The following is a 27378-nucleotide window of genomic DNA, read 5'->3' as shown; positions in this document are numbered from 1 at the left end:
CTGTCCCATCTGAAGTCTCAGATACTAATGGCAATATATTTGCACCCTCTATTTTGGAAGACTCTGTCTCTACTGAGACATGATCCTTAGAGCATGTGTCTCGAACATTATCTATTTCTGACATAACATGCTTTACAATGTCAGCAGGTTTAACCAACTGCTTTGGAACATTGATTTCATCTTTTGGTATAGAAGCATGGTTAAATTTGGTTCTTAATGTATAGTTACCAATGCCAGCCAGACCCCTTTGCACCTCATTGATATAGTAATTCTGCAAGTAAAACATGCTAAGCACGAAGCAGTCAACTGGCAACTCTCTATATTTATTAAGCCTTTTTATAACTGCATTCATGCTTTCACATGCATTATTGGTAATGCCAGAATATGGATCATAAAGGTTTTGGTATTTATCAATTACCCATTTGCCACTGTGAGTAAGAATGTCCTTTTCCATCTTTTCAAAGTATACTACTACCGGTTTTGACCACTTTCTGATTAATTCATCTTTTAATGTCATATACTCTGCTTCAGAGTCAGACCTTAGGAGGTCTTTCAAATGTGAAACATACAGGGCTGTGTTTGACTGATCAGCGCCCATTTGCTGAAGATTAAATTTTAAATTTTTTATTAAATGATTCCAGCACATAAGAACATCACAAGATGGGAAGTTCTTTCTGATTGCATTTACAAGACCAATCTCCCTATCAGTTACGAAAGGGACTGAGGTTTTGTTTATTTTTGGAAATGACGATGCAACGAATTCAAAGAAACGTGCATGTGTCTTCTCCTTCTTTCTACTATGTATCAAGAAAGCTACAGGCATTATAGGTCTATCTTCAAAAATTATATTTCTGAAAACTAGGGGTGAAACAAAGAAGTCTCCACACTTAAAAGTGGTATCATAGAAGAAAACAAAAGGAACATCATCTTCAGTGTTAACATCAAGTAACTGGTTAACGATAGAAATCATTTCTGGCAAAGCAATGATTGAACTCAAATCAGGGAAAACTGTCACCTCATGGATGAATCCATCCATATGATATGCCAATAGCAAAAGGTTATATATATCATCTTTGCTCAGTCTTTCTTCCTCATTGACTTTCCTTACTAGGTTTTCAACTTGTTTCACATTTCTAGCATTTAGCACCCCTTGGTGTTCACCAGAAACTGAACCATTTGATATGCTTTCTCTGTAAACATCCATGGCAGTTTTTTCACCTGACCTTATGTCTTGCTCTATTTTTCTTAATACAGAAGGAGCAGTGCGTGTATACTCAGGGGGATCTGACTTTTTGCTGTTCCCATGGCCAACGGGTACATATACCGTCTCATCTCCCTCATAATGCACAAGTATTAAGCTTTTGTTACTTTTCAAACTATATGCAGTTTTCTTAAACTGTAAAGAACCAACTGGTCTTTTTCTACCGTTTGTTTTGTCTGTTGTTCCTGGTAATCGGATTTTGTAAAAATGTTTTTTAAGAACATCATTACCAATGGTGACTGATTTTGTACCATTATTTATCCACAGATATTGGTCACATTTCCAATCATCTGCACCAGTTTGAAACAAGTAAACTTCGTTTGCCTTTGGCTTATAAGGGGGAACATTCGATGTACAAGATGTTTCAGGTTTAGTTAAAATATCTACTATTTCTGTTTGATGTAATACATCTGTATGCATATAGACAATAGACCCACTGTCCATTTTGATATTTTGTCTACTGGTAAGTTGTACTAATATGATGGCTATACAACTGTCTTTAAAAAGACATGCCTTTAAATAAAGCAATATATAGTAGCACTAATATCAATCTGTTTACTTTTGTATTTATAAATATATGTTTGACAACTGTCTTTAAAAAGACATGCTTTTGAATAAAGCAATATATATAGTAACACAACTATCAATCTATCTATATCAATAGTTCAATAATGAATATATATTGAAAATTGTCTTTAAAAAGACATGCAAAAAGCAAAATATAGTAGAAATATAATTTGTGTGATCTGAACTGGTTGAAAGTCAGAGCATAAATGACTGAACAATTGAATAGTTATTATTAGGTGAGTTAAATGTTAATCTGAAATCCTGAACTTCATAAAATTTCTTCTTTAATTGGATACTAATTACCAACTGATTATAAGGTAATTCAATTAAATGTATTTGATGTCTCAGGTGTGAAAACTTTAATGACATGTTATTTGGCTTGATTGGTGATTACAACAAGTGTCAAAATTAGATTAATTTGATTAAATATCATTACTTCTAATATGCATTGGTGAACTCGCTCACATAAACATTTTGGGCTCATTGTTTTTACTTTAAAGTTTATTTTTCTTGTAAAATATTTATCTAATCTCACAAATTATTTCATTTCATGGACAGATATATTATAAAAATGAAGAGATATTAAAACTTGTGTTGATCAGTTCAATATATTTAAATAATAATATCGTCGAATGTTAATTCCCTCAGATCAACTTTTTTTTTTAAGAACAACATTTAACATATTTGATATAAGGTTTATATTTTCATATTAAGTACTTATTGATCTCTCAGATTTCATAAATTTGATAAAATAAAAGAGATATAAACACTTGGGTCTACCAACTTATATTAAGGCATATAACGGCGAATGTTTGTTCCGTCCGGTCATCTTTTTTTGAAGAAAAACATTTTTATTTACTATAAAGTTTATATTTTAATATCAAGTATTTATTGATCTGGTAGATTTCTTAGTTTCGTGTAAAAATATTGTAAAACAAATAAGATATTGACACTTATTTGTATCAGTTCAATATAATTAACGCGTACATCGGCGAATGTGAACACCGTCCGGTCAACTTTTTTTGGAGACAAACTTTTTTTTTCACTATAAAGTTTATATTGTCGTATCCAATATTTATTATTCTCACAGATTCCTGAATTTCATGATAAAATATTGTAAAACAAAAGAGATATCAACACTTGTCGTCGACCAGTTGAAAATATATATAGCGTATATCGGCTAGGGTGAATACCGTCCGGTCAACTTTTTTTGCAGATTTGTTTTCTTTTTTACCCTAAAGTTTATATTTTCGTGTAATATATTATTCAATCTCACAGATTCTTGAGTTTCATCGACAACTATTGTAAAACAAAAGAGATATTAACACTTGTCGTCGACCATTTCAATATATATATAGCGTATATCGGCGAGGGTGAATACCGTCCGGTCAACTTTTTTTTGAGAAAAACACGTTTTTTTGCAATCAAGTTTATATTTTCGTATAACATATTTATAAATCTCACAGATTCCTGAGTTTCATCGACAAATATTGTAAAACAAAAGAGATATTAACACTTGTCGTCAACCAGTTGAATATATATTTAGCGTATATTGGCGAGTGTGAATACCGTCCGGTCAACTTTTTTTGCTCAAAAATAATTATTTTTCCTCTTTTTTTTTATATTCATAAAATATAGTTTAATATCTTTCAGGTTTACAAATATTAAACAAATCTATCGGATAACAAAAAAGTTATGACTATATATATGTCGTCCGGTCAACCGTCCTGTCACTATCCGGGCAATCGTCCTGTCATTAGTGGTTCCCGGGAATTTGATCGAGTGTATTTGGGTTTATGGGACTTGATGAAGAAAATATCCGATACTATACGAAGTAAGCGGCAAACTTAAAAATATTACACCGAATTTGATTGGTCCGATTGAGGTGGTAGTTGTAAAATGTAATCTTATTGGTTCATATTTTAAAGTTTTTTGTAATCCGCCGGCATGAACGAAAGTGAATGAATGAAAAATGTCAAGACGCAATAGAAAAGACGTCGATAGATATGTATCTCATATCCCTGAAAAAGAGGTAATACTTCAGAATGTTCAATCACAAAAATAATTTCTCTGGACGAAGTTTAAAGTAATATTTGAAAGTGAAAGTGGCTTCTGTCATGACATGAGTTCTGAGAAAAAAGGGGGAGAGATAGGACAATGTGTTCTGTACAATAGTCAATAATGATACCAAGCAAGAAGTTAATAAATACAGATTGAAATAATGAATTGTGTTAATGTTCTGTTGAAGTCAATTCTCCAATATTTATAATGGCAAGAAATGGTTGGCGTTGATATTGCCAATAAATCAGGTTGGAACCAGAAGACCAAACGGGGTAACTTAAAATATTCTGAATGCTATGTAAATAATAGTCCAAATAATTATGAAAGGCTTTTATGCTTCTTTTCTTTGACACCGTACATCAACGTCTTAACGCCGAACTCATATTTTCAGTTGGACTTTAAGAGGGGTAACACTAATGATAGCATCGTCAGGAGACCAAAGGAGGTACACAAAAGAGTTCTTCAAGAACGATAACTATATAACAAATTTGGCCTTGAACCGTTTACGATACCACGTGTTTTACTTTCCACAGGGAATATTTTGACCGATCACTAAACTGAGGTAGGCAAGCGATACTTTCTCAAAATTACACTTTTGTAACAATCTTTAAGCATAATATGAACGATTTAAATATGTTTTGTAACAAACAAAAGTGTCAAAGTGTTGTTATTAAGGTTTACTTTTTGTTAAAATGAATCAACGGTGACGTTGTTGAATTATATAGGCAAATTAATTTGTTTATCGTCTCTCCCTTCAAAAACCTTTTAAAGACATGTACTAAATGATGATCTAAGACATTTCATATCAATTAATTTTAAGTAAAATGTGTAATTATCTCTAAATGAATCTTTTTCAAAAAGATGTCGATAGTTGTCTCCCTTGACATTATAGTCCATTATTTTTTTTTTTGGTTATGTGTAAATGGCTGAAATATATTTGATATAATAACAACTCACCTTATTAATGTAATCAGTTAATATATTAGTATGAAAGCATAATTGAAGATATTTGAATAGACTAGTGTGTGTAACTAGCTTTGTTTAAAAAGGGGGGTGGATATATTAGGTGACTCCATCGGTTGTAATGTGTAGTATGGGGTCAAATACTGATTCAACCACACATGTATTCAGTGAACTTCAATACACATCATGTCAATATAAATCTGTTTTTTTAAATAACGACAGTGTTTATTTAATCAAAAGTAACAGCTGTCGATTGATCCTCGTTAAAAGAGGGGGGTGTACATGTTTGTGTAAAAAATAAATTGTTACAATAACAATAATAATAGTACATGATGTAAATATTAATGAATGAATAGATTTATTGTGATTTATTGTGAGCGAAATCTACACAAGAATGGACCAGAACTGCAATTGTTATCTCCCTTGAATAAGCTTGTTGTTTCAATCATACTAATAATTATTTAACCTAATATTTAATTATGATAAATTACACAACAATTAATAAAAAGTAGTATTTACAATTAGGTTCAAGAAAATATTTATCAACATTTGGTTATTTTTTGTCTTTTTTGAAATATATAAATTTTTGACTCACCAATTTTTGGAACATTTGATGTTTTTATATAGAGTTAAGATTTTTAAACACTACACTACTGCGAAAACTAAAGGCTCTATAGTAACCTACAGTTGTTTATCAAGAGAAAAAAAAGTAACCTACAGTTGTGAATGAATATAGCTGTGACATTGTGGGGTCTGGTGTATATATCACCGTGGCAATAATACCACATCTTGTATTTTATATATTCCGGTTGAAGTCAAGCATGGCTAATCTGTCACTATTGTTGATATTTATAGTATTATCGTATTTGCAACACTCTCATGTGTAGTCAATGTTGTAAAAAAAAAATACAATATTATTTTTACTTATTCATTAATCCATAAATTCCACACAGCTCTCATTCGTTTATAAGTATATAATTGGAGATCTGGCTTATATTAAATAACAAAACCGTTTCAACTAAACAGTATTAAGGAACAGACCTCTATAATGAAAGAAAAAATGTATGTGATTGCATTTTTTAATTCATGGTTTCAATATTTATTGAGCAATTTATCATAGCACCTTCAACAATGGGGAAAATCCATACTCCATAGTAATTGAAATGCCTTTAATTGATACTTATAAAATGATTTATAAGAATGAAGAAAAGAATAAACCTGATTTATGTACAAAATAATAAATAAAAAGCAGAAGTGATATACAACAAGAAACGGCGCTTCCTTATTTACATTCTTTTTTATAATACAAGGTGCATTATAACATAATAGATCAAAGAAGATGTGGTATAAGTGCAAATGAGACAAATCTCTGTCAAAGTCACAATTTATAAAAGTAAACCATTATAGGTCAAGGTAAGTTCTTCATCACAGTCTTGGCTCACACCGAACAATTAGTTATAAACATGATAAAGGGTATTGAAATAGATATATTCTACCAGTATTTAAAAAAAGAGAAACGCCAACACATCAACAAGCGACAACTTCAGAACATAAGAGTCATGACTTCGGACATGTGTATCATGAAAAAAGTCAGTTGGGTTTCAATCATGTGATAAAATGTAGATACATATTTTTCAAATATAAAAAAAACGCAATTAAGATTGTAAAAATCATATTTTAATATTTGTTCAATATATATTTAAAACAATCAATATATATAATGTTATCAATAAAATGTTACTTTAACTTTGCAGAACTAATTTGAAGAAACAGACTATAAAAGCAAAGTGTCAATCATTCAATGATTTGAACAAAAACAAATTAGAGTTACCTCTCTTGGCTAAAACACTTTGAATGGAAAGTCCCTTTGATATCAAATTTTTGGAAAGGGGAATTTAATAGTTTCAAGAGACAACCAATCAAATTGCTTGGTGTTTTGAGACAGGTGAAGGTCATACATTATTGAATATTTAGAAAAAATACATGGAAAGTAAACTTTAATTTTTTTCCTGACATAGCTACTAATGACCTATATCGCCGTGATTATCTGACTGTTTTTACTGTATTATAATTGATATAACATTTAATTTATATTAACAGATTTGTATACAATGTACCATTCATTTTCTTTCAGAAAACTTCCCGAGGATACCAGATATCTGTGTTATACAATGAAGCTGGTGACTATGAAACTGCTAAAAGGTATTGACTTCACATCATGACCATGAGGACATGTATAATGTACATGTATATCTACTTTTTATGCCCCACCTACAATAGTAGAGGGGCATTATGTTTTCTGGTCTGTGCGTCCGTCCTTCCGTCCCTTCGTTCAGGTTAAAGTTTTTGGTCAAGGTAGCTTTTGATGAAGTTGAAGTCCAATCAACTTCAAACTTAGTACACATGTTCCCTATGATATGATCTTTCTAATTTAATTGCCAAATTAGACTTTTGACTCCAATTTCACGGTCCACTGAACATAGAAAATAATAGTGCAAGTTTCAGGTTAAAGTTTTTGGTCAAGGTAGTTTTTGATGAAGTTGAAGTCCAATCAACTTCAAACTTAGTACACATGTACATGTTCCCTATGATATGATCTTTCTAATTTAATTGCAAAATTAGAGTTTTGACCCCAATTTCACGGTCTACTGAACATAGAAAATGATAATGCGAGTGGGGCATCCGTGTACTATGGACACATTCTTGTTTTTTAATGTTTTACAGCCGATTCCATCGAGTATGTAGGCAAAGGTAGTATATTTGGTTAGCTTGCTTGCTAGCTGAACAGTGAAATCATTATTAGGAAAGGTAAACTCCCCTCTTTTCAGAGTAATCTAGTCAGACAGATAACAAATCTATCTGTTTGTAGGACAATGCTATTTTGACAGGAGGGTAGTATACCTTACATAATAATGACTTCACAGTTCAGCTAGCAATCAAGCTAACAAAAGATATTACCTTTGCCTTCACACTCAATGAAATTAGCTGTAATGAAACATGTTTTGATTCTGTGCATAGGTAATCCTATAGATAAAATTAACAATTACCCTGTGTCACAGAACTTATTTATGTCAATATTTAATTTAGGAAAATATTGAGATCTCAGGAGTGAGGAGGCTTAGATATGTTGAATAATTCATTGTGGATAAGAGAAGCTAATCTGAAATGAGGAACTCTAATGAAAAATGACAAATGAGCAATATTTGTGGAACGTTTATAAGTTATCAAGTCAACATTTAATTATGTAAACATGGTAAATCGCACTTGAAGCAAGTCATTTTTCAAATGTTCTTTTCCTTTGAAATCTGAAAAATACTTTGTAAACTCAGTCAAATTAATTCCTGAGTTCATCACTTTATTTGTCATGATGGCTGGAGTCGTAAGCAATTTGTTAGTTTGTGAAAAGAAATTTGAATCCTTTCTTTCTCATTTTCATAAAGATGAATAATAGATGTATCTGAAAAGCTTTATTGTAAATTTTGAATACATTGTATTATTTTATTTTTGACATGGTTATCTGTACAATATAAAGATTGTCTTTTAATTGCATTGATTTTGGACTTTTAGATACCTAGCATCTTACATCAGTACCAGAGAGAATGTACCCCAGGCTCATAAGTTAATGGGACAGATTTTAGAATCCAGCAAAAACAAAGAAGATGCCATTGAAAGTTACAAGAGGTATGTTTATAGACATATATATGTTATCAAAATACAAATTTGTTTATAATCTAGTGACATTGTATACATATGTTTTACATACAGAAGCAAATTTATAAACCAGTAAAAAATCCAGCTGATAAAATGTTAAATAATTTAGTTTACATGCAAGATATAAAAACTGGTGATAGATAAAGTTTGGATCAGGTTAATATTTGTCAAGTGGAATGAACGGAATTTTTATCAACATGTTTTTTTTTTACCAAAGAATAAGAGGACCATTGCAAACTAAAACAGATTCACTGTAACATTAAGCTCAGAGTTCGCGAAAATGGTCAGTCCTGTCGGTCTTATCAGTCAAAATGAGGCTCGGACCAGTATATTGAAAGCTAGTGTCGGTCCCCATGACCGATGTAAAAACGGCCGTTGCAGTGCCTTTTTTATCGGTAATTAGTTGTACCGCAACTAATTCCAATATGTGCCGTTTACATCGGTCTTCAGATGTACCTGCTGCTAATTTCCGGTACTGGTTTCCTGTTATAAACAAACTGAAACCTATGGAAACCAAAGTGCCGATCTACACATGGCCTGCTAAATTTGTTCATGGCAAACAATCGGCGATTGAAATCTTAGATGGAGATAACAAATACCGAGAAAATGATTCAGTTGATGAAATAGATAGAGAAATGACTTTAATTAAGAACAATCAGAAGATCAGAACTGGTCCTTCATTATTAATTTGTCCGTGGCTGTGAAAAATAAAACTAATAATAATAAAGTTACTTTTGGATAAAATATGTTATTATTTTTATTTTAGGATCAAATTGACACGATTTTTTTAGGACTGGCTAAAATTTTGTAGGACTGACAAATAATCTTGCTTTGTCGGTCCCATGACCGACAGGTCAAACAAAGTTTTTGCGAACTCTGTAAGCTGTAGAAATTTGTCAACATTCACATTATCAAAGTTTATATTTTCTTTTTCAGGTCATTCCAACTCGATAGTAAGCAAAAAGATTTACTTTTGAAAAGTAAGTACAAAGTGTTATTAAATAAGTAATGAAATTTCATGGTTTGTGATGATAAGGCCAAATAAAAATATATGTGTGGTTCCAGTAACCCTACCATCCCTACTTTTTCGGCTTAAAAATAGCCTACCCTAAAGATTTTATTGTCATTTTTCATAAAGCACTGTTAAAGTCAGAATGTTGCGCCCATAGACTCGATGTAAAAAAAAAAACATAAAATAAAAATAAATCCCTACCTACCTACAGTACGCCCAGAGAGTATGTAATCGCGAACTCTAATCACCGATTTCCAAGTGTAGCGGTGTGACACCGCGAATCACGGATTATACTCCCAATTTCCTCCAAAGATTCTCTCCCAACACCGCGTGGCTGTTTATTAGTTTATTGCCCATCGGATGTACTGAAAATTAATGACGCGTGACAACATCATCGGATTAGCCAGATTTATTACCTTTGTACATTTAATCGATCTTGATTGCACCTGTGTGCTTTAAAATACGTTATTTAAATGTCCTTTCATTGTCAGATAAAAATGACATTTTTATTTAAAATAAGATAATTATTCTTGTATGTATATGCACATGTCATTGTCATATGACATACAACGTACAAATGTATAAAAATATGAATAAAACACTTATTTTGTATTTTCATTATAGTCCGATCAGGTCATAATTTTTGTTTTTTCAACAAAGACGATTTTACCACAATTAGAACCTTTTATGACCTACTCGGTGAGCAATATTCGGTTCATTAATAGTTCAATATTATATAATTAATATCAACTGGCTTAAAACAAAATGATGTTTTTTACGGTAATATGTCCAATCTAAATTAAACCCAAGAGTTCATTTATCGGATCAACAAGTGAACTCTGTTACTTTCAATTTATTTTGAAATGTAAAATATTATGTTTCACTACCTCGGTAGATTACCGACTTGAAATATTTGAATTTAAAAAAGAAACTGTAAAGTGACAAAAAGTTTTGTATGCAATGTGGCAGCCCTATATTCATAAATACTGAGATACATTCGCCGCCCAGACACAACACAATAATCACAACCTTTAAATATTTAATTATATGGAGAAAAAAAATCATGTGTTTTTTTATCCGTTATGATCTGTAATTGATCTTTAATTATTTAAAATAAAATTGGATTGGCTCAATCCGTATTTTACTGCTCGTTAAAAGTCCTCGGCGAAATATAAAAAGAAGTATTTCAACAATTATAAAATAGAATATTTAAATGAAATTATATCGTGTTCTACAAGAAAGAAATATGTAAAAAAAAATGTGGATCGGATTTTTACGATCGGCAAATTTTCACAAAGGATCTCTACCAACGCCCATCAGGAACTGAATGACATGCATCCTGTTTTCATCTACCATTAATATATAGTGTTGACTATGGACGTATAAATAATGTCCGGTTTTAGGTCCTCTGTTGACTGAGAAACGTAAAAATAAAAGGCTGATGTTGGTTAATTCAGAAAAGGAATACAATTTAGAATCCGGTTAATCAATTGTAAAAGTACCTTCTAGAGCCTCAATCTTAACGCACACAAATTTATGTCAATCATTACAAAGCAAGTTTAAACCTTGAATGAATTTTCCCACGGTTATCCAGAAAGGTCACCTGAGTTTACTGTTACATGATACTATTTCCCGCCAAATAAAAATCTCGTGGACAAAATTGATGTCACTATTTTTAGCATTCAATATTGTGAGCAAAGTCAAGTTCAAGTTCAACTACGCACTGTTGATCACTGAGATGTGTATCGTCTTCCCACGGCAATTAATTGCTTTAAAAATATTTAAAGATCACTGTTTTAAATACAACACAAAAGTTTACATTCATTGTGCGTAAATGAATATTATGCAACGACGAGTTGATGCAGCTATAGAAGTATTCCTGTTGTAGCCGAAATGTATTATTTATCCTAAAGTAATGCTAACAAATCGTGAAGAGAAAATGCCGTAGACTTATTAAGCATAAGGAATGGCAAAAAGTATTTTCTTTTTTTCTTGCATATACAAGTTTTAAGAAACGTAATTTTCTTTCTTTCTCACATTTTATACCTTCAGCGTTAATTTCCGTTTATTTTCATGCAAGTATGTCTCTTTTCGTAAGTTATATAAATTACCGATTAAAAAAAACCCGAGGTCATAATCAAGTATAGATTTTTTTTTATAAAACTTTAATGCAATTGAAAGCATTAACAACAACCTTTTGCTTTTTAAAACTTTTATTTTGTAATCGTAAAATGGAAATGGCGTAGACTTATTAGCATAACAGATAGTGAATAATATTTTCTTTTTTTACTTGTATAAAAAACTTTGAGACGTGTCACTTTTCTTTAAACTACCCTAATTTATTCAGCGTTAGTCTCCGTTTATTGTTACACAATTATATCTCTTTTAGTAAATTAAATATTTATTTACTGATAAAAAACCAGAATAGTAAGCAAGAAATATCTAATTGCAAAATATTGTGCAATAGCAAGATTTTTTTTTAATTGGAGTTATCTTTCTTTGTCCAGAATCAACTTAAATCTTTGTTATATACAATATACAATGTATATTCACTTTTTACTACCAACTGATAAATTAAAATAATCTTTAACATTCAGTGATAACAAGCAGTTTTTTTACATCTTAATATTTTATGATGTATTTAAATGAGTAGCGCTTATTGTTGCAAACTCCATTAGAAATTTTAATTGAGATTAGTTTTGGAATAAGGGAAAGGGGGATGTGATTAAAAAAAATAGGTTCAATTTTTCTCATTTGAAATTTCATAAATAAAAAAGAAAATTTCTTCAAACATTTTTTTGAGAGGATTAATATTCAACAGCATAGTGAATTGCTCTAAGAGAAAACAAAAATTTTAAGTTCATTAGAACACATTCATTCTGTGTCAGAAACCTATGCTGTGTCAACTATTTAATCACAATCCAAATTTAGAGCTGAATCCAGCTTGAATGTTGTGTCCATACTTGCCCCAACCGTTCAGGGTTCAACCTCTGCGGTCGTAGCGGAGCATCTGGTTTTCAGATGTAACTGGAACCACACATACTTTTTTATTTGGCCTAAAGGGAAAGATTTTGTCAGAACTTTTTTTTCAGTTTTCTAAACTTCATCAATTTGTTGGAAAAAGATCAATAAACTATACACATGGAAAAAAGTATTGCAACACCAAATTGAAATTGAAATTAAAAAAACACTTTTTATTTTTTTGTGATATAATTTGGTAAAATAGAACTACTTAAACATTATTCAAGTATCACCTGAGTTTAATCAATAAATATCGACTCGGTAAGTTTTTATCTGCACATGCAGCTACTGTACCCGTAAACAGCAAAACAGGTGTTTTCATCCTCATTGTTTTCAACACTTTAAATAACCAAAATTTTAATGTTATGTGATTGACACCTTGTAATGGGTCATCGACAACTCTTAACTGCAGCAAGATGACAGATTATCAGCATGAGTGAAGCAGGAGGTCGCTGTAATAACTGCACGTATTGTTGGTCATCACCATTCCACTAGAAGTCGTTTTGAGAATTAAAAATGGCACTAAACGATGTTAAAGACCTTCTGAAATAAAGAAGACCCTCTATACCATTTGCTAGGGAAAATCAAGCATAAAAAAGGTTGGTCAGAAGGAAACCCCTTGCATACAATACAATCCAAAAAAGAGAGTGTTTGGCATACAGGGACCTTTTAACAAGAACTGTTCGAGATTGACTCATCGCTACTGGTTATCGTGCGATAAGACCATTTCGGAGACCTTTGTTCACGAACAGACACACAGTTTTCCGTATCCAATGTAGTGCAGAGCTCGCTAAAATTGAAAATTAGCATCATGGAGGAAGATTCATTGTTCCAATGGAATTCGGGTCATCTTCCGTGGACGGATCGTAGCCCAGATTTGAACCATATCGAGCATATATGGGACACTTTTGGGCGGGAAGTGCGCGAAAGGACACCCCAGTTCAAACACATCATGAAATAAACAATGCCCTTCATCAGAAATGGTTGCTGCTACCTTAGCAACAAGTTAGTCGATTTTTGGCAGGAATCAGAAGACGTTTAGATGCGGTTATCCGTTTGAATGGAGGCTGCGCACAAAGTACTAATTCTTTGTCGTATAACGATCAACCATGATGTGAACAGTCATCTGAAGATTAATTTTGAAATGTCTGACATTGTAAAGTTCGACTACAGTCAAAGTTGTAAAATGCATTTTTTTGTACAAAAAACGCTTCATTTTGTTATTAAAATTGTGCTTATATAAATCATTTTATTTAAACATTTTTTGTTCGTTTCAATGCCAATGTTATCATAAACTATGTTTCAATAATATTATACAAATATCTTATTATATATCATCCAAAAAAAGAGGCTGATTTTTCAATTTTTGAAAAATCAAGGTGTTGCAATACTTTTTTCCATGTGTATATTTAAAATAAATTTCATTTTTGTTTGAACACAGTAAATTTGTCTCAGTATATGGTAAAATCTATATGGATGGTCTCATGTTGTCTACCACAATCCTGAATAAATACCTGTTGGATGGAAGTGGATCTCAGATTTGTGTTATATAACTTTATAAATTAATAAAAACATGCAAGATATTTATATTACATTGCAGTTTGTGAATTGTATGGAAGTCTGAAGAATATTGACCCTGAAAGAGCTAAGGTAAGTCAGTGGCGGATGCAGGAATTTTCGAAAGGGGGGGTGCTAGCCCAGGGCAAAGGGGGGGTGCAGGGGGGGGGGGTGCAAACATATGTCCCGATTCAAATGCATTGATCGGCCAAAATAAAGGGGGGGTGCGGACCCCCGGAACCCCCCCTCTGGATCCGCCACTGGGTAAGTCAAATTACATTACTGTTTTAAAAACTTATCCAAACCCTCTCCTTAATCAGGAACAGTTGTGCAACAGCACAAGAGAAAAACAAACTGTACAAAACAAATATAATAAACAGATACAAACAATTACCATTCAACAACAGGATCCTCACTTAGGACAGGCACATATAGATTGTGGTGGTCTTTAACATGTTAATGGACTCTAAATCCATGGACAGTGGCCATGGTGTAACAGCACAACATGAGAACAAATTATAAAGATCAAGACCTGAGGGTCGTCTAAAGATACTGAAAGCTAGTACAGAACTAACAACAACTCATACAAAAAATCATTTAACCTAGATTTAAATATCAACTAAACTTATGTCATAAACACAGAGAAAAACATGGTCTTATGCAATGCAAAAATATAAGAACATGAATGTATGAGCTTATTTGGTTAACTGAAATTTGAAGATCTGAAGTTAACATTTAATTTTTTAGCAGTTTTTATTAAGATTTGTTTTTTGGTTCTCTTGAGCAGTATTGGGTAGAACAAGCTGAGAGATTTCATCCAAACAGTTCTGTGTTATTCAGATTGAAGGTAAGTTGGGTAAAACTTTGTGATTTTGTTTACATCTTGTAAAATATGACTTCCATTAATTTTATTTTGTACTCTAGAATTAAGTTCCATTGAATGTCAGATCTGGTTAACAAAACATGCATATCCTTTTTAAAATGATTGAAAATTTAAAAATTTGTCATTAAAGATCATTAACACTTCGTCACATTCTTTAATATACAAAAATGAATTTGGGAAACCAAAGACTTACAAGACACCTGCTGTTATGCCTATATATGAATTGATTGTTGGAGCTTTTCTTTTAATGTAAACTTATAAATGATAATTTTTTTTCAGGAAAGAGTAATGTCTGGAGCAAACTTTGAAGATCTAGAAGATTTTTATGCAAAACAATTAGTATGTTGATTTATGTTAGAAATATGTACTAAGAACAGAAAGCACTAATACATATTTTAGTTTATTATTAGATTCTATGATTCAGATTGATTAACTTGTTGTTAGATCTTGACAGTTTAGTCAGATAGTTTGATTTGTGGTGACAACTCAGATCCAAGTTTGTTAACTCAATAAACAGTAACTTTTTTTGAAGAAAAAAAGGGCGTAGAGGTCCCCATTTTGATCAGAAAGAAATTTTATCTTGGCATCAGATTGTCCAAGATAGTTTGCCTCTTAGCACTGCTCATGCAAGTACACAATCAGATGCATGTCTTGTTTAGTTACATATGTATGTCACAATCTAGAGTTAAAGGTCAAGATTTTGCCTACAGCAACTGGATCATATATGTAACTCATATGTTCTATATCATTTGAATTTCTACCTACAATATTTGACTATCTGTGGAAGATTTAATTTCTATATAGATGGGATGGATGCATCGCATGTAGTAACTAAACTTTAAAGTGACAAGAACATAATTTAAATGAGGTGCTAAATAACTTTGACCGATGCAAATGTTTTTTTTATTGTAGGCAAAGAACTACACAGAAGTCAATTTACATACCAAGTTGATAGACCTGTACCTGTCAGAAGACAAAGTAGGCAATGCCTATAGACACACAGTTGATGTAGAGAAAACCCTTGCATTTGTTGACAACATTGTGTGGTATGAAAACATCTCTCGAGTATTTCAAGTATGTATAAAATATCAAACTGGGTAATAGCTTAATAAATGTATAGTTAATACATTTTAGGAAAACAAACTGATTTTGTCTCTCTTAACTGCTTGCGACTCTTGAATGGATTACTATTCGGTTGAGACGTAAACTATTTATATAAAGTTTTGTTGTTGAACTGGATGCTTCAAACCTTGCATGCAGATGCCTTATATGACAAAGTTTCTGCCTGTCACATGTCCATTCTAGTTGACCTCAATTTCATGGTTAATTGAATTTATCGCTTATTACGAGTAATAGGATAACTATATTTGGTATATAGGTTTCTTTTTGGGGGATACATGTAAATAAGACAGGGTTCACTTGACCTCATTTCATTAATTATTAATCAGTGATTAATGTTAGTTACAGGATTAGATTAGTTTCTCTGATACTATAAGCAGTAGGTCAACTATATGTGATATATGAAATGATTGCAAAGGGGTACATGTCTGTCTGGCTTGTTACACAGGGTCTAAACTTCTCTTTTTCTCCAGGGGCCAGCTGGGCCCTTAAAATATTTTTTCAGGGGCCCACTTGAAATTTTTGGGGCCTAACTAATTTCTATACTAAAACAATAAAACTTAAATTTATTTTTCATATACTAATAAAGCCTTTTTATGTAATCCTGTGTGAATTTGAGTCTGGAAAAGATTATATGTGATAACTTCATAATATTTGAATTTTTTTCATCAGAGATTTGAATATATCATAAGATTTGACAGTATTGATTTTAGAAGATTTCCCACCAAAATTGTCTCCCTTCAATTAGAACTTCCTGTTGACAACAGGGCTGTTATCATAAATCATTAAATGTTATTTTAAATCCAAGCCATCCTCTTATAGGTGTTGATAAATAATATTTTTCAATTAATTTTCATCGAAGATTGGTTATACTAGATACAAAGATGTATATTTATGAGATTTTGCATTTTCGTTTTTTCATTGAAGAACAAGTTGTGTTTACAAGTATTTGTCAAAATCGGACTTGTAATAACTCCCTAAACAACTGGGATGTATCTTTGAAGCAATTCAGTTTCAAAAGCGTGAAAGAAAACACCGAATCATAGAAGTTTTAAAAAAAGAGATTTATAAGAAAATGTATTTAGAGAGGTCAAATCGTGATTTCACATAAAAAAAAGAAGTTGTCCGATTGGGTTTTGGTTATTAAAATGACCTTACTGGTTACTGGAAATCCTCTTTTCTATGTTCCCGCCTTAATTAGACAATCGGGTTTCCGTTTGGGAACAGTTTTGATATATTTTTCGTTTCTATCGTGGGGGAATATAGGGTTAGGATAGACATGGGATTCAATGCAAAATGTTATATGTCGCCAGATGGGCGATCTAGATGAAAAATATATTCGCTCAGCTGAAAATCTGGTCGCATTGGGCAACTCGGCGACCGTTAAGTTTAGTCCCTGTTACATCTGACCTTCACCTCAATTTCATTCATCAATGTTAAGTTTTTGTGTTTTTGTCTGTTTTTCAATTGCCATAAGCAATATTCCACTATATTTGATGTATGGAATACTTGTAAGGTGTACCTGTTTCTTTTGCAGGATTTATCTGACCTTGACCTCATTTTCATGGATCTTTAAATATGTAAAGTTTGTGTGATGCTTGGAAAAAACATTTATCTTTAAGACTTTTAATACAAAAAAAAAGCATGCTTGATATTTCAGTGTGTGCACTCTTGTTATTTCTATTTATCAAAGTTATTGAGCAATACAACAGATCAAAGACCAGCAGCAATCAAACACAAATCTTAAGCTTCTAGGAATAAAACCACTTTTACATGCACACTAATCTCCTCTTGTTTATATCTAGACCATATGAACTTTAAAGTAAAACATTAAATAGAAAAAGGACATTCTAGCTACTAACAGGATAATCAGTCATTTATTAAGGACACTAAAGATGGTACATAAAAAGCCGTATCTAAATGTGCTTAGTTAAAATGTGTAGTATTTTTTGAAGGTAGATAATAACAGAAAGCATATAAGTTTCATCATTTGCTTTAATAATGCTGATTGCAAGAAAAATCTATTTACTTCTGTGCTTTATTTGTATTATTTTAGACCGGCTTATCTTACAATACTTATCTATCTTTTATTCCAGACTTACCAGAAGAAAGAAAGATGTCAAGCTGATACATCATTCCACATGCATCGCTTAATTGTTTTGTGTAATCTGGTCTACCTACAGATCAAAGAGAGAGAAATTGTTACCTGTGCACAATCATTATACATGTAAGTTGTGTACAATAGTTTCTGTTTCTTGTTGCAGCAGTCAAATGAAAATCTATTCCATGGATAATAAAAAAAAAAAACAATAAAGAGGAGTTTGTGATCATTCATTAGTAGGATGGTTGGTGGCGCCAAATTTTTTAATGAATAACTTGAAAGCTGTTCAATATATGCTTTTTAAAGTTGTTTGAATACATTGTTATTGATGATCAAATAAAAATGATGCAAATATTTTGTAGCCAAGTGTTAAAATACTTTAAAATAAAATCATTTGTTTTAAATACAAATAAAAAAAAAAGTCACTTCAATACTGTAAAACTTTCTATAACACAGAAAATTCTATCTTGTTTGTATGTCATTGTATTTATTAAATCATACTGTTAATGTAAATTGATTTTAGGCTTGACCAGAGTTTACAAGAAGCTATGATGGTAAAATCCCAGAAGCCTGAGTGGATGTCTGTTTTGTGTGAAGTACAGGGGATGTATTACTTTCTCTGTGGTTTACTATTGTTGAAAAGAGCAAACAAGGTAATTTGATTGGATGAAATTAGTTTTGAAGATATGAATAAAAGATTTGGAGTATACAGGGGTTTCATTATCTTTCATGTTGACTGTTACTTTCCACGTTTCTAGGTGGTACTTTTTAATTTATTCCATGAATATTTTATGTAAAAACTCCTACATTTAGGCGGTACTTGTCAATAGCATAGTAGGGTAAAAGTACGGGGTACCGCCTCCTAATGAATGGCCTTAGTATATAATAATGTGATAGCAATCCAAACAGCACAAATAACCAAGACAGATAAAGCTGAATTTAATTAATGTCTGTATTATTATAAAAAATGTCTGCATATAAAGTTTCCAGCAAACACTATGACTACTGCACCTTTCCAGAACAATCCTATTGGGGATTATTTCTGATGGAACATTTCAATTCCTTATTTCTGTCTAATAGAAGGAAAACAAGGCAGTTATTGATTTTATTTGTTCTGTATATGATTTCTCAAATTCTTAAACTATAACCTTATTTCCAAAACTCAATCTGGTTGTTTGGGACCTTTTGTAACAAAATTTCATCTCATGCTGATTTAATGACATTGGACAAAGATACCTCAGTAGTTTCATTTAAATCCTTTTGCAATGTTATCTTCTATAAATCAGAAGACTGGTAAGCTCATATACCCAGTAGAAACTGTGTTCTGGTAGGGTGACTGCTAATTTTGCGAACTAGCACATAAAAAATCTCTCATAATGTTAGTTTAATACAAAGCATAAAAAATCAACATACTCTAGTCCTGATATGCATGTTATATTTACCATTGAACCTTCATCACTTATCATCCATAGATCCATAATGTCATATATGTGAAATACTTTATTTTACTATAAACAATTTTATTTGTAGGGACAGTTAGTTTGGAAAGATGCTAGTTCATTTTCTGTTGTATGTTTCCTTCTGAGTTATAATTTCCCAGTTATAAATAGAACATCAGCCTGGTATGTGCAATCCAAATCTGTACAGCTTCAGAAGTTTTATGACAGAGTTTATCTCTTTGGTTGCTACAGACTTAGTCAAGCTGGTATGTATATCTATAACATAAATATAAAGACTTTGGAATTGATACTTACTTTTTTTCATATCACAAATTATCATACAAACTAATAACATCAATTCAGGAAGTTTGATCAGGCTTTAGAGTCTTAGAATTATTTGGTTCAAAGCCATATGAAATATGCAAGAATGCTTTTTAGAGGGTATTGAAATATTCGGAAAAAAAATAAGAAATGTGCATAATTTACTGACTTGCCAGAAAGCAATCAATCATTACAAAGCACATTATAATGTTTATTTTTATTGCAGGTTACATTGCCTCATCACTATTGCATGGTGAAGCTTCTACTCAGCTAAACACCCAGCGACAACAATTACGTACACCACAGGCCCGAGATAAACTTTATGATGTGATGTTCACCATGAGAGAGATGAGGGAAAAGAAGGATAGATCATATCTGATTCAGTCTGATCATTTCTGTACAGCCCAGGTCGTGGTACCATCTAAAAAATTAGTATCGGAGAATGATAAAGGTAAGTAGCTATAATACTAATGATGGGGCCTCGGTGGCCAATGTAGTGGTTTAAGTAGTTCTACTACTGTAATCACTAGTTCGAACCTCGCTCGTGCAGGTGCACACCACTCCAATCTTATTCTCAATTGACTAAGATTGTCAGTTTTCCTATCAAAGGTCAGTGATTTTCTCTGGGCACTCCAGCTTCCACCACCAATAAAAACTGGCTGCCATGAAATTGCCAAGAAGTGGTGGTTAAAAGTTGCGTTAACACACGAACAATCAATATAATACTAATGGAACAAATTCCATGATTTTCAAGAAAACCATCAAATTGGTTAGATGTGATACAGACAGCAGTTTGAATTTGCATTTGCATATAAACTTTCAAGCAAGACGGACATTTTTTGTGTTTATTTACAAATGCACTTTAAAAAATTCTGTATTTTGTTGTAGGTGTAGAGGAACTGTTTGCTGATGACCTAGATCAGTTAGTGTGGATGGCATTACAGAAATATTCTGTGAAAGATCAGGTTCTAACTTATAGTAAGTGTGAACAGATGTTTGAGCCAACATGACTGATTTAACCATCTCTTTTGCTTTTGTAACTTAAGGTATTTTAGATATTCAAGGTAACCCCCAGGATATAGAATCACAAGGAATATGTTCACATATGGGTCTCTAAGCTGACAGTAACTGGTACCTTGATATGGATTCAGTAAACTAACAAGAACTCCTACCTTGATATTGTTTTTGTTAACTCCCAAGTGCATCCATTGAAGTACATGCCATATGAACATGGGAATGTGTTGCTGTCAGCTTCGGGTTGAGTGGTATACTTTTGTTATAATGCATTTTATCTTTGAATTTTAAATTGACTGTGTGGTGTACACATTGTTATATAAATGTAGTTATAAGACTTTTACAAATGGCTTATAATTATACATTTAAAAGATTAATAAAAAGAAAAATGGGGGTTCACGGGCAACCTTTTTTAAGGCATTCAAATGGTTAAAATCAGAGAATTTAGAAAATCTGACAAAAATTCCAAAACATGACAAGCAAACATCCTTAAGCAACATATATGATAAACATTTGGTTGTTTTTAATTGTAGATGGGTTGGCTGTATTCAACAAGTTACCCTTTAGTACAGATGATATTGACAGTGCTTCTTTGGAATCTCTCTGTCAATTAGATATTCAGGTTAGTTTGAATTCAATTAACATGTCGGAGGAGGTTGCAATAATGATGAAACTATATATTGTCTCCTGAAAAGTGTTATGTATTGATGTTAAGTTAGGTTTTATCTGAGGAGGAAGAAACAAGACGTTGAGTCCAACTAAATCAATAGACATGGTCGTCTTTAAGATAAATGATAATTACTCTTAAATCTTTTAGACAGATTGGGTCACAGAATTATCTTAATGTTTTACACGCTTTTCATCAAATCTTTGTTATTAAAATGGTGAAGAATCTATGACTTTTAGCAACAGACTTAATGTGACATATCCTATAATCTATCATCAAACAATCAATCAGATATTTAAAATTTGCTATCATTTCTATTAACTTAACTTTTACATGATTTTCAGTAGTAATGGGAAGGCTTGTCTTGGTTTTGACCATTTTAAAGTGGTTCGAATTCTGTTTAATTACAGGCATTTTTCCTGGCAGCATTGAGATGTGCAAGTATAGATTATGAGGAGCAGCGTCGAATCAATAGAAGAGATCAATTTAGGCCTTACATTCTCCCAGCTTGTCTATGTTCAAGTTTGTGTACAAGTCAGCAAGTCGATTGGTGGACAGCTATGTACAAGTTTTGTACAGGAAAAGCAAAGGAGAATTTTCCTAAATTGAGAGCTACAATACAACGTGGATTAGAAGTGATCAGATTAAAGGGACCTCATGGAATGTCTGTAGTATCTATTACAAACATTGCAAAGAGTTTTGATCAAAAAGTAAGTATCTCATTTACATTCTTTTAAAGCAAACATTTGATTATTGTACTTATAGAATCATTTTTAGCTCACCTGGCCCGAAGGGCCAAGTGAGCTTTTCCCATCACTTGGCGTCCGTCGTCCGTCGTCCGTCGTCGTCGTCGTCGTCGTCGTCGTCGTCCGTCGTCGTTAACTTTTACAAAAATCTTCTCCTCTGAAACTACTGGGCCAAATCAAACCAAACTTGGCCACAATCATCATTGAGGTATCTAGTTTAAAAAATGTGTGGCGTGACCCGGCCAACCAACCAAGATGGCCGCCATGGCTAAAAATAGAACATAGGGGTAAAATGCAGTTTTTGGCTTATAACTCAAAAACCAAAGCATTTAGAGCAAATCTGACATGGGGTAAAATTGTTTATCAGGTCAAGATCTTTCTGCCCTCAAATTTTCAGATGAATCCGACAACCCGTTGTTGGGTTGCTGCCCCTGAATTGGTAATTTTAGGGATTTTTTGCAGTTTTTGGTTATTATCTTGAATATTATTATAGATAGAGATAAACTGTAAACAGCAATAATGTTCAGCAAAGTTAGATTTACAAATAAGCCAACATGACTAAAATGGTCAGTTGACCCCTTTAGGAGTTATTGACCTTTATAGTCAATTTTTAACCGTTTTTCGTAAATCTTAGAAATCTTTTACAAAAATCTTCTCCTCTGAAACTACTAAGCCAAATTAATCCAAGCTTGGCCACAATCATCTTTGGGGTATCTAGTTTAAAAAATGTGTGGCGTGACCCGGCCAACCAACCAAGATGGCTGCCATGGCTAAAAATAGAACATAGGGGTAAAATAGAGTTTTTGGCTTATAACTCAAAAACCAAAGCATTTAGAGCAAATTTGACATGGGGTAAAATTGTTTATCAGGTCAAGATCTTTCTGCCTTCAAATTTTCAGATGAATCCGACAACCCGTTGTAGGGTTGCTGCCCCTGAATTGGTAATTTAAGGGAATTTTTGCTGTTTTTGGTTATTATCTTGAATATTATTATAGATAGAGATAAACTGTAAACAGCAATAATGTTCAGCAAAGTTAGATTTACAAATAAGTCAACATGACCAAAGTGGTCAGTTGACCCCTATAGGAGTTATTGACCTTTATAGTCAATTTTTAACCATTTTTCGTAAATCTTAGAAATCTTTTACAAAAATCTTCTCCTCTGAAACTACTGGGCCAAATTAAACCAAACTTGGCCACAATCATCTTTGGGGTATTTAATTGAAAAAAATGTGTCCGGTGACCCGGCCATCCAACCAAAATGGCTGCCATGGCTAAAAATAGAACATAGGGGTAAAATGCAGTTTTTGGCTTATAACTCAAAAGCCGAAGCATTTAGAGAAAATCTGACGTGTTAAATTGTCTATCAGGTCAAGATCTATTTGCCCTGATATTTTCACATGGATCGGATAACCTGTTGTTAGGTTACTGCCCTGAGTTGGTAATTTTAAGGAAATTTTGCCGTTTTTTGTTATTATCTTGAATATTATTATAGATAGAGATAAACTGTAAATAGCAATAATGTTCAGCAAAACAAGATCTACAAATGAGTTTTCATGACCAAAATAGTCAATTGACCCCTTAAGGAGTTATTGCCCTTTATAGTTAATTTTTAGCATTTTTCATAAATTTTTGTAAATTTTTAGAAAATATTTTCCACTGTAATTACTGGGCCAAGTTCATTATAGATTGAGATAATTGTACCAACAAGAATGTTCAGTAAAGTAAGATCTACAAACACATCACCATCACCAAAACACAATTATGTCATGAATTTATCTGTGTCCATTGTTTAATATGCACATAGACCAAGGTGAGCGACACAGGCTCTTGAGAGCCTCTAGTTCTTTAAAAGTACTTTATAGATTGGAAATAATTTTTACTTGATATAAAATTATTTTTAACTTCACTTTGCTTTTTAAATGGTTTCATAAATTATGTATGTTTAAAAGTGTGATTTGTAAGTCATAAGTGTTCATTGCGATAGTAGTTTTGTGTGATATTCATAATATCGATAAAAATGATTTTAATCTTCATTATTATTTAATAATTACCAATTTTAATTATAAGCTCATCAAATTTGGTAAAGTTAATGGACGAACAACTGAAATTTCAAAATCTAAAGGAGATTTAGTCTGTTTCCCTTTTAGTTTTTAGAAATTACATTGAGAAAAACAGATCTGCAAAATCATTGGAATCAGTGAAGGTAAAATTTACAGGAAATTAAAATTACATATAAGTTATTTCTTACCTTAGAAGAGGTTGACAAGTGCAATTAAACATGTTTATTTATGTAGCAATTTAAACTTAATTATAGTGCACATATTAGACTTTGTTATTAAGATAAAACCTCTTATACTAAAGGTCAAGGAATTAGAGACTGACCGATCTGTGGAAGGACAAGAAAGACTGACTGGTTATAATGGTAGAGCAGCACTGTATTGGAAGGAAGTTCTTGGTATGGTGGAAAGATTACAAGGGTAGGTGTAGATATATTTGTATATAATTGAATAATTTGGGAATTAAAACTGATTTACAGTGAAGCTTCTACTGATATGCTGACCTTTCCTGTTATTATGTTCATTAATTAGGAGATCTTGACTATTTCTGACAACACCTGGTATTACATTTATTATGTAAAAATAATGATACGGTGAGTTGATTGCCTGTGATACCACCAAAGACCAAACTTTAGGTTGCAGCATTTATTCAATAGTAAAACCATTACCATAAATTTAGCAATAGTAGAACCTAATGTGCAACAATTCAAAAGAGAAAGCTTTCGGCTGTGAACAGGCAAATAAAAAACTGTAGAGTTAGTTTAAACATATTTATTTATAGTGGATTGGGAAACAAATTGCAACTTATATTAATCCCTTTCCACTTTGCGGGTATGAGTGCTGTCTTGTAGCGGCATTAGCCTGCTCTTTTTCGAAATCTACAAGGGTGTCTTTAACGTGCAATAGATATGGCTCTCTCTTAACACGGGTCAGCCATTTATCGTCCCCTTCTGACTGACTATCATCGTTTCCTCAAGACCATACTCGCAAATGGTGCCAAGGGAGAGCCTAAAATTCAGTCCCTGACATTTTCTTCCCAGATGGGAATTGGACTAGGAACCTTTGTGTTAGTAGTCCGATGCACTAAGCACTACACCTCACGGCTCTCAGTAAAAACTGTGGAGTTATAACAACATAATTATTAGTGCTCAATGTCATCAAATAGTTCTGTTGATGTATTGTCTTGTCAATTCTATAGTTAAAATCATGAACAACACTTTCATGGAGTTTCCTTGCATGAAATTTGGACCATGACAAAAGCAAAAAGAAAATAGTTCATTTGGTAAAGAAGGGAGATCTAACGCTGTATTGGTAACTTTATTTATTTACATAGGAAATTAGCCCAAAGAAGGCCTAAAGAAAGAATGTTTGATGACGGTGACAGTGGACAATTAGATTTTAACCAGATACAAGATATCAAAGACCAGGCTCAGTTTTCATTGGCCATTGTTGCCATGAGGAGAGGAAGTTTGGAGGAGGCAAAAGAAAAGCTTGAATCTATCAGAACACCATGGGCTTCTTACTATCTGGCTAAGGTATTGAATCTATCAGAACACCATGGGCTTCATACTATCTGGCTAAGGTATTGTCAGAGAGAGGATTTAATTAACTCTTCTGTATCAAAGATTCAATGTGGAATACTTACTTGACAATCATGCAAGCTTTAAAAAAAAATCTTCTTTGAAACCACTTAGCCAGTTTAAACAATTTAAACTCTGATTGTTCCTAATTATCATTACTTTGTTTATTGCATACAGAAATGGATAAAGTTTTCACCTCACTTGAGTATGTTGATATATCAGTACAGAACTGTCTTCATCAAATTCTAATTGAAATAACCTATTGCAGGAAATTCTGTTGACCTATGAATGTTGTTTAATATGACTATAATATTTATAGAATAACTAATCAAAGAATTCAAATAGAGAAAAATATTCAACGAGTGAACAACACATTAATTCATGAATGTGCTACGAATGCACGTAGAGCATGTGTTATTTATTAGTGTTGTTGGGTTACGAGTTGAATATTTTTCAATATTTGAATTCTTTAATTAGTTATTCTTTTTATTACGTTGGCAAATGGCTTTTTTTTAAAAGAAATTAATGTAAAACATGTAAGGAACTATATCTATGCATTCACAATTTGTTTTGATTCACCGTTATCGAGATCTTGACAACGCCTATTGTTGTATAACGTCAGAGAGTGGAATAACCAAGTTTAATTCACATGTGAATTTATCAGGTTTTATTTAACTGGGAAATCAATGTAATAGACAACTTTCGAGTTCAGTGCATTTCCGTCAAAAACTCTGGTTTTAGTGAACATCATTCGTGCGTTTAGGGGCATCGTTACTTCCGCTCCCATATCGAGCGAGTGGTTAGAAAACAATAAAAAATATATTGCACGAATTATTCGGCAAATTAAATTCTCATAATTGACAATCAGCACTGTTGTCATTAGGAAATTGTGATTAAGTACTTATGAAACAAATATTATTTCTAGTTTATCCTGCACAATGACGATCACTAAGACGCTTGATGAACGTTGATAGTGCAGGGATACAGGCGATCCCCTCTATCGGGTAAATGATGTCATAAAGGCACGCATTATTGAAGAGTATTTTCCGTTGACGGATGAACTCAAAAGTGGTCTATTCATTGCAACCATATTATAAATATTTTTATTGTCAATATTTTAGATTTATCGTGACATGTCTAGGGAGATAAATTCTGATGACATAGGATTTGCTGGTGACAAGTTAGCATTAATGGAGAGAGCATTGGATACTCTGTACCAGACATTAGATAGACTAAAGACACACAAAAATCATGTAAGTATTATAGAAACAATAGTTAAATGTCTCAAAGGTTTTA

General features: G+C 32.3%; 1 protein-coding gene across 1 annotated transcript in view; it reads left to right on the top strand.

Moving 5' to 3' along the window:
- Positions 1-3735: 3735 nt before the first annotated feature.
- The window catches only part of LOC139523003 (E3 SUMO-protein ligase RanBP2-like), a 44900-nt gene continuing 21257 nt past the window's right edge, over positions 3736-27378 (top strand). The window contains exons 1-18 of the mRNA XM_071316718.1: positions 3736-3860; positions 6987-7054; positions 8420-8533; positions 9500-9543; positions 14197-14246; positions 14941-15000; positions 15316-15375; positions 15949-16110; positions 18252-18382; positions 18780-18909; positions 19787-19961; positions 20243-20467; positions 20905-20994; positions 21564-21652; positions 22108-22407; positions 24807-24922; positions 25836-26037; positions 27204-27335. Of these exons, the coding sequence (XP_071172819.1) occupies positions 3801-3860; positions 6987-7054; positions 8420-8533; positions 9500-9543; positions 14197-14246; positions 14941-15000; positions 15316-15375; positions 15949-16110; positions 18252-18382; positions 18780-18909; positions 19787-19961; positions 20243-20467; positions 20905-20994; positions 21564-21652; positions 22108-22407; positions 24807-24922; positions 25836-26037; positions 27204-27335 (2208 nt within the window). The 5' untranslated portion in view covers positions 3736-3800. The remainder of the gene's footprint in view (positions 3861-6986; positions 7055-8419; positions 8534-9499; positions 9544-14196; positions 14247-14940; positions 15001-15315; positions 15376-15948; positions 16111-18251; positions 18383-18779; positions 18910-19786; positions 19962-20242; positions 20468-20904; positions 20995-21563; positions 21653-22107; positions 22408-24806; positions 24923-25835; positions 26038-27203; positions 27336-27378) is intronic.

This window comes from Mytilus edulis, chromosome 5 (assembly GCF_963676685.1).
Source record: "Mytilus edulis chromosome 5, xbMytEdul2.2, whole genome shotgun sequence".
In the NCBI taxonomy this organism is placed as follows: Eukaryota; Metazoa; Mollusca; class Bivalvia; order Mytilida; family Mytilidae; genus Mytilus; species Mytilus edulis.
The sequence above is the reverse complement of the archived record's forward strand: the minus strand, read 5'-3'. Positions and strand labels throughout refer to the sequence as shown.